Genomic DNA, 14,446 nt, shown 5'->3' on the forward strand with positions numbered 1-14,446 from the left:
AAATGGTGAGACACTACTCCTAAATGCTTGGCACCTAGATCATCAGGTCAGTAAATTACTCATCAGGAATGAACGTCGGAGCAGCACCCGTGGGTGGCTGCAAGAGAATCTGAACTCCTTTGTTAGGCCAATAGGAGGGGGTAGAGATAGTGCTGAAATTCCAAATTTACAGCATATTTATTCACAGGGGCCAGAATGTAGACCCAGCCATGCCGGTCTTCAGTTGGGTACATGGGCTGTGGTACATTACAACAATGGAATATTAAAGAAAGAAATTATCTGTGGAGCCATGAAGAGATGTGAAGGAAACATAAATGTCACTATTGAGCAAAGGAAGGCAGTCTGAAAAGGCTGTATAATGTACGACTCTACAACTGCAAGGCTTTTTGGAAAAGGCAAAATTAGGGAGACAGTGAAAAGATCAGCGGTTGTGAGAGGAAGGAGAGAAAGAGCCTGGATTACATTGTAATGGTGAGCACATGTCATTGCAAATTTGTCCACACTCATGGAACATGCAATACCAACAGTGATCCTTAGAGTAAACTATGGAGTCTGGGTGACTGTAATATGTATGGACAGAAGGGTGTATATGTGGTTGCTCTGACTTCTCATCACTTGGCTGAACCTCAAAACACACCAATAAAGCACAACTTTAAGCAAAGATCACTTTTCTCCATGGTAACACAGAGTTTCTGGTCATGCTATTTTCTTCCCTTGATAAATACTTCGTCTTAGAAGTGTTTTGTCTATAGTCTGATAAAGAGAAAATTTCAAAATTGGAAATTATAGACCAAGTCTTGATTTATGCAGCACATTGAGGCTGTAACTAATAGCTAAAGATAGGGATCCCCATCCCCCCAGCGCAGTGCCCAGCATTTGAGGTGGAGGCAAAGCCCTTGCTCACTCCTTGTTTCAGAAGTTTGGGTCAAGAAGATCATAAATTGAGCTGTTGGAGCCTGTTAACGACACGCTGAGTACATAGGTATGAACTGGAGGCAGACACGAGCCACTAAGCATCAGCTGATAGGAAAAAGAAAAGAAAGCAAATTCCTTAAGTTATCAGAAAGCATCATTATACAAGTATTAGTTACTTGCTTCCTGACATTTGAACTTCTTAGAAATGGAGGCGTTTTAGACAACCTAATTAGCTGGTGTATAGAGCAGCCTGGGAAGAGCAGTTGGCGTGTGTCATCGTTTCCTCCGTTGCATGGAGCTCCTGGAGACAGCCTAAGCACCAGCGCTGTAATCTAAGACTCCTCAGCCCCTGCAGTAAGAGACAAGGACTGGACACAGACAGCGGTGAAGGAAGCTAGCCTTGGAGCATGGTTTTCTTTCCTAGGAGGCAGCTTAAAGGCAGCAGAGACAGATCACTGCTGACTAGGGGGAGAGAAAGTGTGGCTAGGACCTGGGGGAGAGAGAGTGTGGCTAGGACCTGGGGGAGAGAAAGTGTGGCTAGGACCTGGTCCTAGACTAGAGAACCATGATGACACATGGTGGATAAGTAGCAGATACACTTCAGGAAATTGAAACAGGAGAATGTCAGCAGCTTTATTTATAGTTTAGGCAGCAATTGGAGTTGTTCTCAAACTAGACAAGAATTCTGGGTCGTGTCCCGGTGTTGGTGAATGGTTGCTCTTGGCTCACATGGCCTTCTGAGGAATATTTATGAGTAACCATGAGCACCAGGATGGTCACTGTTGGCTCACATGGCCTTCTGAGGAATATCTATGAGTAACCATGAGCACCAGGACTCCTGCAGTCTCTGGCCTGGGCGTGGAATGGAGAGAAGCCTGGACCTCCGTATGCTATACCATTTTGGAGTTGGGCGTTAAGTTAGGCCTTCTAGAAGTAGACAGGAAGGCTTGTTGGCTGTTCTAAGATGTACAGACCAAAAGACAATAGTGTAGACTCCCAGGAGAGTCCTCACTTTTTGGCTTTGTGATACAATGTTGTCATCCCTGCACCTCCACAAAGGCTCACAACCATCTGGAACTAACAGTTCTGATACCCTCTTCTGGTCACAGTGGGCATTGCATGCATGCACACACATGCAGGCAAAACACGTAAGAATACATAAACCTTTCTTAAAAATTACCATGACAAGATCACACAGTTTATAAATGTGAGTAAAGGGATGAGAACCTATTTCGGGCATAATACTAAAATTATGCAATTAAATGGTTTTTAAAAACCAAGCCTGGCATGAATGATGAAGAATTCTAAAGACCCATGGCTCCTTGGCTGACCTACGAAATGAGAAGACACATGTGAGTTCCTCCAGGGAACAGGGGCTTGTGGGAGCACATTACACACTGAGGAGACACTGACCCTCTTAAGTACCCTTGTTTCAGTGGAACCATTTTTTCCTGTTTCTAGTCAAACCGGTGTTGTAGGGAGGTTGTGCTCATGCACATCCTGCATCTCTTTTGGAAGCATCTGCACAGTTGGCTTTCTTACTTCCTGGCTACTTCTTCATCCTCCCCTCTATCAAGTGCAGGACTTCTCCTCCCACGTGCCTAGCTTAGGGATATAAGGGGTCATGTAAGTGCCCAGTAACGGAGAAGAAAAGCCTTGAAAAATCACGACAAGGAGATTGGGAAATCACTGTTATCATAATGGAGACATTAACCGGTGGTATCATGCAGCAATAACATTTTTAAGATGTGAAACAGTTTTTTTTTTCTGTGTTCTGTCAAACTTAGGGACTGAAATATGTAAACACATAGTTAAGACTCAGGGGGTAGAGTGCTTGCCTCCCATGCCTGAGGCTATGGATTGAGATAGCTTCAGCTAACTCCTTTCTAAAAAAATTAGATCAGTAATATGACAACAACAACAACGTCTCAGGGTTTTTATTGCTGTGAAGAGACAGCATGACCATTGCTACTCTTATAAAGTAAAACATTTCATTGGGCCTGGCTTACTGTTCAGAGGTTCAGTCCATTATTGTCATGGCAGAAAGCATGGTGGCCTGCAGGCAGACATGATTGCTGGGGAAGTAGAGTTCTACATCTGGCTCTGCAGGCAAGCAGGCAGCAGTAGAGAGAGAGAAAGAGAGAGAGAGAGAGAGAGAGAGAGAGAGAGAGAGAGAGAGAGAGAGACTGGGCCTGCCTTGAGCATTGGAAACCTCAAAGATCAGCCCCCAGGAATACACTTTCTCTAACAAGACCACACCTACTCCAAGGCCACACCTCCTAATACTGCCACTCCCTGAGCCTATGGAGACTGTTTTCACTCAAACCACCACCACAAAAAAAAAACCCTTAGCTTCTTGTTAGCAAATTAGGTTTCTCTGTAAGATGGGGATAACAGCTTAGCCCAAGTGGAAAACATTGGCTTAGTCTACTTGATAGGATATCGCTGAAAACATATCAGAAACCAGTTCTGTCTTAGGAGAAAGTCAGGCCACAAAGGTCAGCTTCATGAGCTCCTTCCTCCTGCTCAGATGCAGAAAGAGCGCTTGTTAGTGAGGTGGGATGGAAACGGCGTCACCCTGGCTGTTGCAAGGAAATGAATCTGCTGAACAGCGAGGTCAATTGCATCTAACTGTGTTATTGTTTAACTACAGTCATCCTTATTATAAAATACTTTGCTTATCCATTTTCCAAGAAATCCCCTCTTTTTTCAGACACCGAACTTTATAGAAGTATAATTTTGGTCTGGATAAAATCATGTGAGGGTTCGCACTGAAAAAAGAAGGGAGTTAAGAGTACGTACTGTTTAGCCAAGACCATCTCAGAAATGTCTGCTGAATACTAATATCTGTAAGAACAAGGACATTATGAATCCTGGAGACTTAAAAAAATTAGAGTTTCTATAATTCCATTAAGTAGGTTGTGAGTTTTTGTTTTGTTTTGTTTTTCTCTAAACTTATTCAGCTATTCATTGTATGGATCCAAGTTACCCTTTAAAGAGATAAATTAATTTGGGTAAATTAATATTTAACTTTTTCTTTCCTAATAGGGAGGGAAGACAAAAATGCCTCATGAAAACTTGTGTATAGTATCAAAGAAACTAAACCCACCATATGAGGGATGAAAGAGGGCAATGCCCCAGGAAAAAAAAAAAAAAGATCATTTAGCTGCTGACCTTTTAATTAAAGATAAGGTGGGACAAAAGGGGAGGAAATTAAAGACAACTCAAAACAAGTGCCAACTCTGGGCATCTGGTGAGGCAGGCACATCCCAAGTGAGGAAGAAGAAGCAGGACTCACCTGTCTGATTGTGGCAGTGAACGGGAGAGAAGGAAATGTCATCCAGAGCAACATAGCCTCCTTTGGGGCCATTGAAGGCAACTTCAAAAATAACCTGAGAAGGAAAACGACAGGTTTGCACATAATTACATACATTCTTGCTCTTCCATGACTGAAAACGACACCTCAACCAAACCAGCCGCGGCCAAGATACAAGGACTCATGTAGTCACTTTCCAGTATGTACCTGATTATCATACCAACCTACTTGACCCACAGCCTCTTTCAGGGAGAATGGAATGGCTGCTGTGTTCTGAGGAGATTCGCTTGCTGAAATGTTATATCTATTGAGGGCTCACCCTCAATGTGGTGCTATTAAGAAATGGGTCATTTGAGAGGTGATTAGCTCACGAGGGCAGAGCCTCTGTTCTTGGACTTAGTGATGAGTCCCAAGCAGCTTCCTTCCATGTGGAGACACAGTGGGAGATGCCATCTGCGCACTGGAAAAAGTACCCTTGCCATATGAATTTGCTAGCATGTTCAGCTTGGGCTTCTCAGTTTCTAGACTTTGAGAGATAAATTTCTGATATGTTATGGAATATTAGTTGAAGATATGTTACATTTGTTTAGGCTGTGGAGCATTTGTTTAATGATGCAAAGATGTGTTGCGTTCTTTTATGTTGCATTTGTTTAACTCTGTGAAGCTGTGTTACTTTGCCTGCCTAAAACACCTAATTGGTCTAATAAGGAGCTGAATGGCCAATAACCAGGCAGGAGAAGGATAGGCAGGGCTGGCAAGCAGAGAAAATAAATAGGAGAGATCTGAGAAGAGAAGATGGGGTAGGAAGAAAGAAGAGAAGGAGAGGGGCACTCCAGGGGCAGCCACCCAGGTACACAGTAAGCCACAGAGTAAGAAGTAAAGAAAGGTAAAGCCTCGAAGCAAAAATTAGAAGGGATAGTTTAAGATAAGAAAAAGCTGGCTAGAAACAAGCTCATAATGCCAGTATTCTCTGTTCAGAAAAGTCCCCTATGTTTATTTTCCTCTTGAAAGGCACTTGAGAATGTGGCGGCATTGAGTTCACTGATTTCTCCAGTGTCGATTCTTTTTCTTGCCAATTAGTAAGAGCAGACGACACAAATGACAGAGCTAGACTAGGGGAACAAGATGGCACACATGTGGATCCAAAGATTCATGTGAAGGGTTAGCCGTGCCCAGCATCCTGACTTTTCAAGTGCTGACTTTAAAAAAATAAAAATCCAGTAATACTTCACTCATGTAAATGTTGCCCGGAGAGTTTATGTTGAATAAAAAAGTTGGTAAAGAAAACACTATCAGTGTGTGTGTGTGTGTGTGTGTGTGTGCACATGCACACACACGTGCATATTATACACATGCCTGCCTGCCTGTGCAGACTCATTTGACTTTAATAGAGGAAAATGTTCTGGGGCAGCCTTTCTTTTCCTTCTGTAACCCAAACTCACAGAAAAATTTCCACTGGGCTGGAAGAGCAAAAATCAAAGCCTGATCAGACTTGGTGACAGGAAATAGCACACATTCTACAAAGGCACTGTGCTCTCTCTGGTGCTGTTGGGAGGGAGGGATCTGAGAGGGATAGGAAGGAGAGAGTAGTGTCAGGGAAGGCACAGCAGCAGCAGACAGAGCACATTGGCCATGGAGAGCCAGCTCAGCCTTCTCCAGTTCTACAGCAGGCTAGCAGATGGTGCCACTGAAAAGCAGCCAGGGGAGCAGGCCACTTCTGTTCTTTAAAGGGAACTGGAGAGGACTCCGCAGAAAGTACGAGAGGAAAAGCTGGGGGGGGGTATTAATAACTTTGGCAACAAAGATGCTACTTATAGCTAGCTGCAAATGCTCAGCCGTGATGCTGCACCCCCAGGTCCTGCACCCCCAGATTCTTGTGGCCTGGTGGGGGCCTCAGACAGACTGAAGTACTTCGTCTCCGGTTGTGCATTAGTTTAGGAAGTCTCCTAAGCTCGCTGGCATCTACCAGCTGTGTGACCTAGAAAAGAAGACGTCAGACCTCTTGGACAGCTCTGTTTTCTTCTTTGTCCTCTGACTATGGGTGTGATTGTATGTGTGTACTTTAGAGGGCAGGAAACACTGCCAGTACTTGGAAGTTCTGAAAGACACACATCTATAGATACGGATTCAGATATGTGCTTACAGAAAGAGCTGTAGCAATAAATACTACAATGTCAGCTGTCAGATCTTTCTTTAAGCCCATCTCCCCTTAAACCACTGGGCAGGTGGTGAGCACCATTAAAACATTGTCAACGAATCATTGCTAGTTTTCAGAAACATTCTTCAGGTTTGTATCATAAGCATGCATTCCAATGTGCATTTTCTTGTAGCTCAGCAGAGGTTGGACATGGGAATCCAACCCTCCAGTTTGCAGCTGTGGAACTTTTCTCTGGCTCATTGGATTCTTTGAATCAAAGGACTATCAGGTGATACTCTTGGGCCAGCACCGGCAGGCTTGACCGCCTGGAGAAAACTACACAGTGATCACAGAAGATTGCCCTGGCCTTTGAAGGCACAGCTTCCTCCAGGGCTGTTGGACAGTTTGTACCAGACCTTTTGCTATCACAAGTCTCAGTGAACTCTAGATGACCTTACAACCCTTTTTCCCTAGGTTCACTTCTCTCGGTGGCCCTACAGAGGGGCTTCTGTGACTGACGCTAAAGAGGCAAGGCTGTGACTGATTTAAATATAAGTCTCCATGGCTGTGGTTGGTGCCGGGAGACAAGGCAATTGGTTCTTTAGCTGTAAGCAAGCTGCTCCAGGCTCGCTTAGGGAATCGGTCTGGAGACTTTATGCTGTGAGATCTCCCTTGCTGTTCCAGACCCAGTCAAAAGCTTCTCTCCAGTCATCTTTTCTTTTACTGAGAAACGTGAAGAAAGAAGCAGCAGACGGTGGAGCGGTGGCGCCGGCAGGTGTAGCCGTGACTGCTGAGCACCAGGGAGGCAGGGCTGTAAAGTGCGGAGGCAGCTGGCTGGCGACAGCTGGAGAAGGGACATCTAAGCAGCTTGGAGTGGCCTGGCAGCAAGGAAAGGGCTGTAAAATAGAGAGAGGGCGAGAGAAGGTCGAAGGCAGAGACTGAAGAGGGGATAAAAAGCCCCAGGGGGCCACAGCAGAGGCTGTGCAGGATTTGGTCATTGAAGAGTCAAGTCTTCGAGGCCACGGGATCTCAGATGTTGGGTCTCAGCTACAGCCCTGGTTGGTATGAAAGACTGAGGAACATGACTTCCTGGGCAGACAGGCAAGGGTAGCATTTGTAGGGCCCATGGTCTGGATTCTAGAGGTATGCACAAGAATTGTAACATGATAGGGCGCCTCCTGCTGCTATTGCCACTGATTGGGCTACCTTCTGTGTCCATTGCTTCTTCACAAAGCGGAGGGAAACTAGCGCTGGCCAAACCCAGCACCCGAAGACTCTCTTCTTGTCTACCCAGACTTCTATCCGGGTAAAGGCAAAGACCTTAGATGATGGGGAACTCTGGGGTGGAGGGTCAGGAAGGAGTCATACTCCAGTCCTGACCTCCCGCTTTGAACTCTCAATGCTTATAGCACCTGAGCAGAGGGCACGTGCATCAGGGAATTCAGCTGGTAGACTGCCTTCCACACTTGCCGTTAGAAAAACACTTCTGATGGAAGATGAAGACAATAAGAGAGCAAGGAAGGGGTCCACGGGGAGAGAAGTGAAGAGATTATGAGGGGACAAGAGAGGGAAGGAAACGATTGAAGGGCTGGAGAAATGCTTCAGGAGCTGAGAGTGCGTGCTGCCCACTCAGGAGGTCAGGAGTTTGAATCCCAGCACCCACATAATAAGCCAGGCACTCCAACATAGGTGCCAAGCAGCTCCAGTCCAAGGGATCAGCTACCCTCGTCTGGCTTCCAGTGCTCCTAACTGCTGAGCTCCTTCCTCCTGAAAGATTACAATAGAGGCAGGTGTATCAGGAGTGTGGAAGGGCGAGGGAGATGTGGTCTGTGGGTACAAAATTACAATTAGACTAAAAGGGTATAGTTTGGTCCTATTGCACAGCAGGTCAACTATAGTTAATAATGATACATTGTTCATTTCAAAATACCCAGAGATTTTAAATGGTGCCGCTACCAACAAATAATAAATGTTTGAGGTGGTACATATGCTAGCTATTAGGACTTGATTGCCACCCTTTTGAGTCATATATAATCAAAACATCACACTTCACTACATAAATTGGTTTAATTTTTTGATATTAAAAATAAAAAATAAAGTCAATGTATTCCTGTCCTCAAAAGCATGATTGCGGTAAGTAAGGAAGTACGGTGGGGTGACCTCCACGTCTGCGTGTGTAGCATCTCAGCATGCCAGCAGGCCAGGGCTCACCTACCTCCATGGGGTAAGGAGCACTGAACTCCACCTCTGCAAGGTTCCAGGAGGCACTGCCTGGACTGTCCACTCTCCAGATCTCCTCATACAGGCCAGCCATATCCCGGGTGTAAAGAGTGAAGACATTGTCGTTGCCTTGCTGAAGCTGGTAATAGAACGAGAGGCAGCCAGACATGGGGGCTGTGGTCATCGGAGAGATGAGCTGGGCCACCTCCTGGAAGTGTTTGACATAAACAGAGTCCACGTACATGTAGTGGCCTGGAAGTCATACAAACAGAACACAGGGGAAGACAGGCAGGTAAGCTGCAGATGAAACTGTGCCGTTCTGGGACTCACCTCAACATAGTGGAAGGGGTGAGGAGGAAGGTGCTCGTGGGTGCATAAATGTCACAGCTGGAAGATGGACTCACGAGTTTATTGCACACTGCAAATGCCAGATGAGAAGCGGTATCAATTTTCCCTTTACTTTTGATTGAGGTAAATTATCCACACAGGAAAGATGTGTCATCTTTGGAGTGTTTGATGTTTCACAGATGACTGCAACACTATATCAGATGTGATGCCTTTCCAAGCCTTCTTTGAGTTATAAGACTTCAAGACTGTACTGTCTTTTATGTAAGGAGCACGGAGAGACCCTCCTGGACACATTTCACGACTTATATCCAATGCATACTGTGTGACTGAGTGATGCTAAGGGAGCTTACAGGCAGGGCTAGGGTTTGGGAGTCCGAACCTGAGATGCTGTTGTTGCTATGCCCTGGTGACAACAGCACCCGGCAGACCTAAGCTCCACAAGGCCAGAGGCTGAAACAATATGGAGACTGGGCAGAGTTTTGATTTGCTATTGAAGAGGACTGGCTTGGAATCCCACTTCCTTGGCGAGCTGCTGGGACGTAAGCAGATCTCTGAATCTGTCTGAGCCTCAATTTCCTGGGCTCTAGAATGAGAACCCTGACATCCTTTGCTATCTGGATGAGATTAGATCCAGGAACCCCTGGGTATATTAAATTCTGTGAATACTCAAGTCCTTCATATAAAATGGACTAGTGTTTGTATGTAAACTATGTACATCTTATATGCTTTTGAAAGTTTTATTATTTTTGGTTTATGAGTGTAGCCTTTAACGGTTGGGTTGCCTTCCCCAGGCTTGATATGTGGGGAGGTGCTTAGTCTTACTGCAACTTGATATGCCATGCTTTGTTGATACTCATGGGAGACCTGCCCTTTCCTAAACAGAAATAGAGGAGGAGTGGACTGGAGGTGGGGTGGGAACAGAGTGGGAATGGGGGGAGGGACAGAGAGGAGAGGAGGGAGGGGAAACTGAGGCTGGGATGTAAAATAAATAAATTTATTTTTAAAGTTTTTATTTATTCACTTATAAACAGAGCCTTGCTGTGTAGCCCTAGATGGCTTCTAATCCCCATCCTCTTGCTTCAGGCTTCTGAAGGCTGTAATTACCGGCACACAATACTACACTTGGTTTGTTTGTTTACTTATATATATTTTTACACAGTGTTATGTATCAAACCCTCAGCTTTGTACATGCTAAACAGGTGTTCTGCCACCGAGCTACATCCTCAGCCCTTCTTATATGCTTTAAACCACTGGTGAATAACTTAAAATAGTGATACAATGTAATTAACTTTTCTTGCTGTTTAGTGGGTAAGAGCAAGAGAGAAGTCAGCAACTGTGTGACACACATGCAGTCACTTTTCTGACTGTGTTTGTCCGCTGTTAGTTGAATTCACAGATGAGGAACCCCCCAGTTGGGACAGACAACTGTGCTTTCCTCTAGGGTTGCTGGTATGAAAGGAGATCATGTATGTAAAGTGCTCATTGTGTGCCTAACATAATTGCTCACTGTAGTTATAAGGAAATAACAATACAATTTATGAACCTAGAACTATGCTTATCCTATGGTCTGCTTCCTATAAGGGGGAGTCATTAGCACTAGTAGTAATTTTCTATACATTTATTTAGGTTATGATGAGAAGAGCTATGCAGTGTGGCTTGGAGAGAATATTTTTTTCTATTTATAAGCTCAGAACAGGTATACTGTAATTTATTTGTTTGTTTTTAGGACATAGTGGTGTATGATTGCCTATGTGTGGGGACACGTGCATGTGAGGGTACAACATTGATGTTTACGAGTCTTCCTCAATAACCTCCTCCTTGTTCTTTGAAGCAGGGTCTCTCAGCTGAAGTCAGAGCTTGGAGACATAGCTGGCCTGGTTAATCCCCTAAATCTACCTTCAGAGTTCTGGAACTAGAGGTGAGCCTCCCCACTTACTTTGTTTCTAGGGATCTGAACTCTGGTCCTCATGCTTGGATGGCAAGCACTTTACCCAGTGATCCATCTCCCCAGGCCTGAGCAGATCAGCATTTGAGAGAGAACTTGAACAGTGAAAAGTTTGTTGAATACATAGAGAAGTGCCTGGCTTCTCTCGGATGTAGGAAAAGGCAAGAATCTGATTGTAGAGCTGTGGGGACCATTTTGTTGCTGATGACTTTCCAGACTTTGATGGAGCAAAGGTTCTGACTTTTTCCTTAGCCTGAGCAGGTTACAGCACTTCAGAAAAATCATCTCAAGAGGACTGCCTGTGTGCATGGTTATACCCATTGAGAAGGTCTGGCTGATCCCATTACTCCTAAAAACTGGAAGAGGTTCATATAGTCAACCAGAAATAGCATCATTCCTTTCCTGGAACTATAGAGCACAATTCTCATTGGCCATGGGAGAAGTGGCCTTTGACCATCTGCGGTTTAAGGGCGTCAGTCTAAGATTAAACAGCACCAGGCAGGTAAAGTGTTTTGCCCATTGCCCTTCTTTTATGTTCTGAGCCCTATTATACTTCCCCAATCCCCAAAAGTCAGCCTGGTTGAGGGAGTGGAGCAAAGTCAAAGGAGAGAAAAGTGAATACCCAGAAAGAGACAAAGCACAAACTTCTCCCTGCTGCTGCTCTGTGGAAGAGCCTGAGAGACGATCTGCGTCCATAAGACATGGGAAGTATGGTCTGGCTGGACTTAATCCTTGGAAGTGAGGCTGTTGCTATGCGAAGATGGCTAGGAAGCCACAGAGACTTGTGTGAAGACCCAGCAGAGCTTGTGCGAAGGCAATGCTGAGGAAGTAAACAAAGCCACATCCCCACTGGGTGCTGATGCCACCGCCCAAGCTGTGCAAGGCAGACAGAATGCTTAGGTGCCGTCCTGCCACTCGGGGCTCCATCCAAACCGAAGTGAGGAGAATGGCGTGACATATGGAAAGCTTATCCAGCCTTCTCGTGGGCTTTGGAGGAATAAAACAACCCTAATCTTATTTTGAGTTTTGAAACTTTGTCCAGCTCCTTGCAGAGTGGCACTCCGAGCAGCTTGACTGTTAAAACCTCACGCCTCAAGAAAATAACGAATTCTCCTCATTATTTTCCCATCAATCCCCTTCTTTTTGCCAAGATGCATAGGAAACAGTGCTGATCCGAGCTGTCAGCAAGTTACCTCACGAATGGTTTTGTTTCACTTCATGAAATATTAACGAAGAAGAAACCCCAATGAGGTGAATCAGAACTGGAAAGAGACGAAAACAAGATAAAAACCACATCCCCTCCCATATCACAAAAACCTCAATTCTTAGTGCAGAATCTGTTCCTATCTTTCAACAGGAAGTTGGGGATAGTGTTCATTTGAAAAGTCAGAGCTCCCTCACTGTTTGGGGGAAACTGGTAAAAACACGCATTCAAAGGAAAGAACCCGGGAATCCACAGTGCATTCTGCAGATGTTGTACGCACTGTTCCCCTTTCTACAGCAAAGAAGTGGGAATGTGTCCTTCCACACCCGGTCTCTGCTGCGTGAGGCTTCACTTCTTACCAAACATAAAGGCTTAAGCTGCTTCCAGTATGTGAACGAACATGAGCTGAGTCCACAGAGAGCAAACTCTGCTGCTGCAGGCAGACATCTGGACCGTTTAATCTCTCCTTGGCCACCCAAATTGATAGAGTGAGGAGAAAATCAATATATCCAATAGAAGGCAAATGGAATCAGAGAGGCAATCTCTATTTTCTTTAGAGCGTTGGTAGTTTTGTTTTTCTGCAAGAGTCGCACTGGGCAAGTCTTTGTCATCTTGCGGGCAAATCTCTTTAGACAAATATTTTGGAATCTTCAGAAATCACCTTCTTATGCTATCCTGAGTAAGGCGTGGCTTTCTGGGAGTTCATGCATGAAGTGGAGTCCACCTACGAGAGAGTTTGCACCCGCTGCAGTGGGAGAGTTGGAGGACTGGAGCCGTCCTAATGGATTTTGGGCTTGTTTTAATTTGATTATTTCTTGTTATGCCTTGTTTTCCCTTTTGGAATGGGATTGTTTTCTCTGTGCCATTATATGTTAGAAGTATGTAACTTTTTTTTTCAATTTTTATAGGGCCTCATAGATAGACAGTTTGACAGCGTTGGAACTGTTGAGAGGTCTAGGGTAGTTTAAAGTTTGATGGAATGCATGTTATAGTATAATGTAGTCTGGAGCCTATACTGATAAAGAATGAAAGCTTATGGCTTAAAAATGATGTTTGGGTGTCAAGTTGATGAGGAGTGGAATTGAAACAGCAAGAGTTAACTGCTAGCTTGACAGATGTTGGAACCATCTTGAAGATGGGCCTTTGGGTGGGTCTGCAGAGGGGCTTTATCTTATGATATTAATTGTAGTGGGAAGACCCTCCCACCACGGGTCACATTGGCCCATCCTTCTCTGCTTCATTGCTGTGGAGACCCTGAGACTGACTACCTCAAGCTCCCACCACTGTGACTTCCCCTACGATAATGGACTGAATGATGACTTTTATGAGCTAAATAAACCCCTTGTCTCTCAAGTTGCTCTGTCAGAGTATTTCACGTCAACAGGAAAGAAGCTAAGGCAACATGTCCCCCAACTACTGTTCTGGGAAAGAACATTTTTAGACAAGATCTCTTCAAAGTTTGTGACTTTTCACATCACCAAAGCGTGCAAGAATGCCTGGTATAGATGCGTATGTGTGCGTCGCCTATGACGTGTATATAACCAGCAGGTGCGTGACTATATGACATGAGAGATCCATGAAAAGCCTCTTCCTGGAGGTCAGCTGGTGGTTTGCTGGAAGGGAGATGTAAGCTTTCTCTAGACTTTTCCCTTTCAGCCATAGCGTCTGATGCTTGGTATGAGGGGTACCAAGCAATGCTAGAACTGCTTGCCTTTGGGAGATGTTTTAGAAATAGCCTAAGGAAAGTGGAAAGGGTTGGAAAATGGAAATGAGGAAATACGACGGACAGAATGAACAGAGGACAGAGGCTATTGCAGTAGCAAGTAGTAGCTCTCCATCAGCAGAACATAGAGGCCTTCAAGGATGACCGTATTGCGGTTCTTTTCACCCTCCCTTCCTTTTTTTCTGGTGCCAAATACAATACACTTATATGTATTCAGAAGGCTCCCACACAGCTCTGAAATAGATCCCAATGAGCGCTGAAAACAGGGATTTTAATGTGTAGCACCAGGCCAATAGAGAAAAGTAAAATATGCAATGCAAAAGCATCTTGACAATCACTGGAAGCAAATTCCTCACCTCACCTGCAAATAGGTTAATGGTGACTCTGGGAAGCTGAGGGGTGGCTCCAGGAAGCCCAGCGCTCTGAGAACTGAATACAAGCTGGGGGACTCCTGGACTAGCTCATTCTCTGTCCCTTACTGATCCAATATGGCCAACATGGTCTGTGGCCATGGAGGAAGACCTGTAGATTACACTCTTTTAAGGAGAGTCCGCATTCAGGAAATACAGACATAGAAACAGTGTGACACTCGTCCAGAGGTTGGTTTGGCTTCTCCTGAGAAATCCCCATAACTGCAG

The 14,446-nt window shown here is 44.9% G+C and overlaps 1 protein-coding gene across 2 annotated transcripts in view; it reads right to left on the reverse strand.

Moving 5' to 3' along the window:
- Positions 1 to 14,446, reverse strand: part of Mamdc2 (MAM domain containing 2) — a 130,405-nt gene that overhangs the window by 41,242 nt on the left and 74,717 nt on the right. For both annotated transcript variants that reach the window (XM_050159299.1, XM_050159307.1), the window contains exons 6-7: positions 8,584 to 8,840; positions 4,214 to 4,307 (exon numbers count right to left, since the gene is read on the reverse strand). In XM_050159299.1, the coding sequence (XP_050015256.1) occupies positions 4,214 to 4,307; positions 8,584 to 8,840 (351 nt within the window). The remainder of the gene's footprint in view (positions 1 to 4,213; positions 4,308 to 8,583; positions 8,841 to 14,446) is intronic.

Source organism: Alexandromys fortis, unplaced genomic scaffold, assembly GCF_014885135.2.
Source record: "Alexandromys fortis isolate MF-2015 unplaced genomic scaffold, M_Fortis_MF-2015_v1.1 scaffold_10, whole genome shotgun sequence".
NCBI lineage: Eukaryota > Metazoa > Chordata > Mammalia > Rodentia > Cricetidae > Alexandromys > Alexandromys fortis.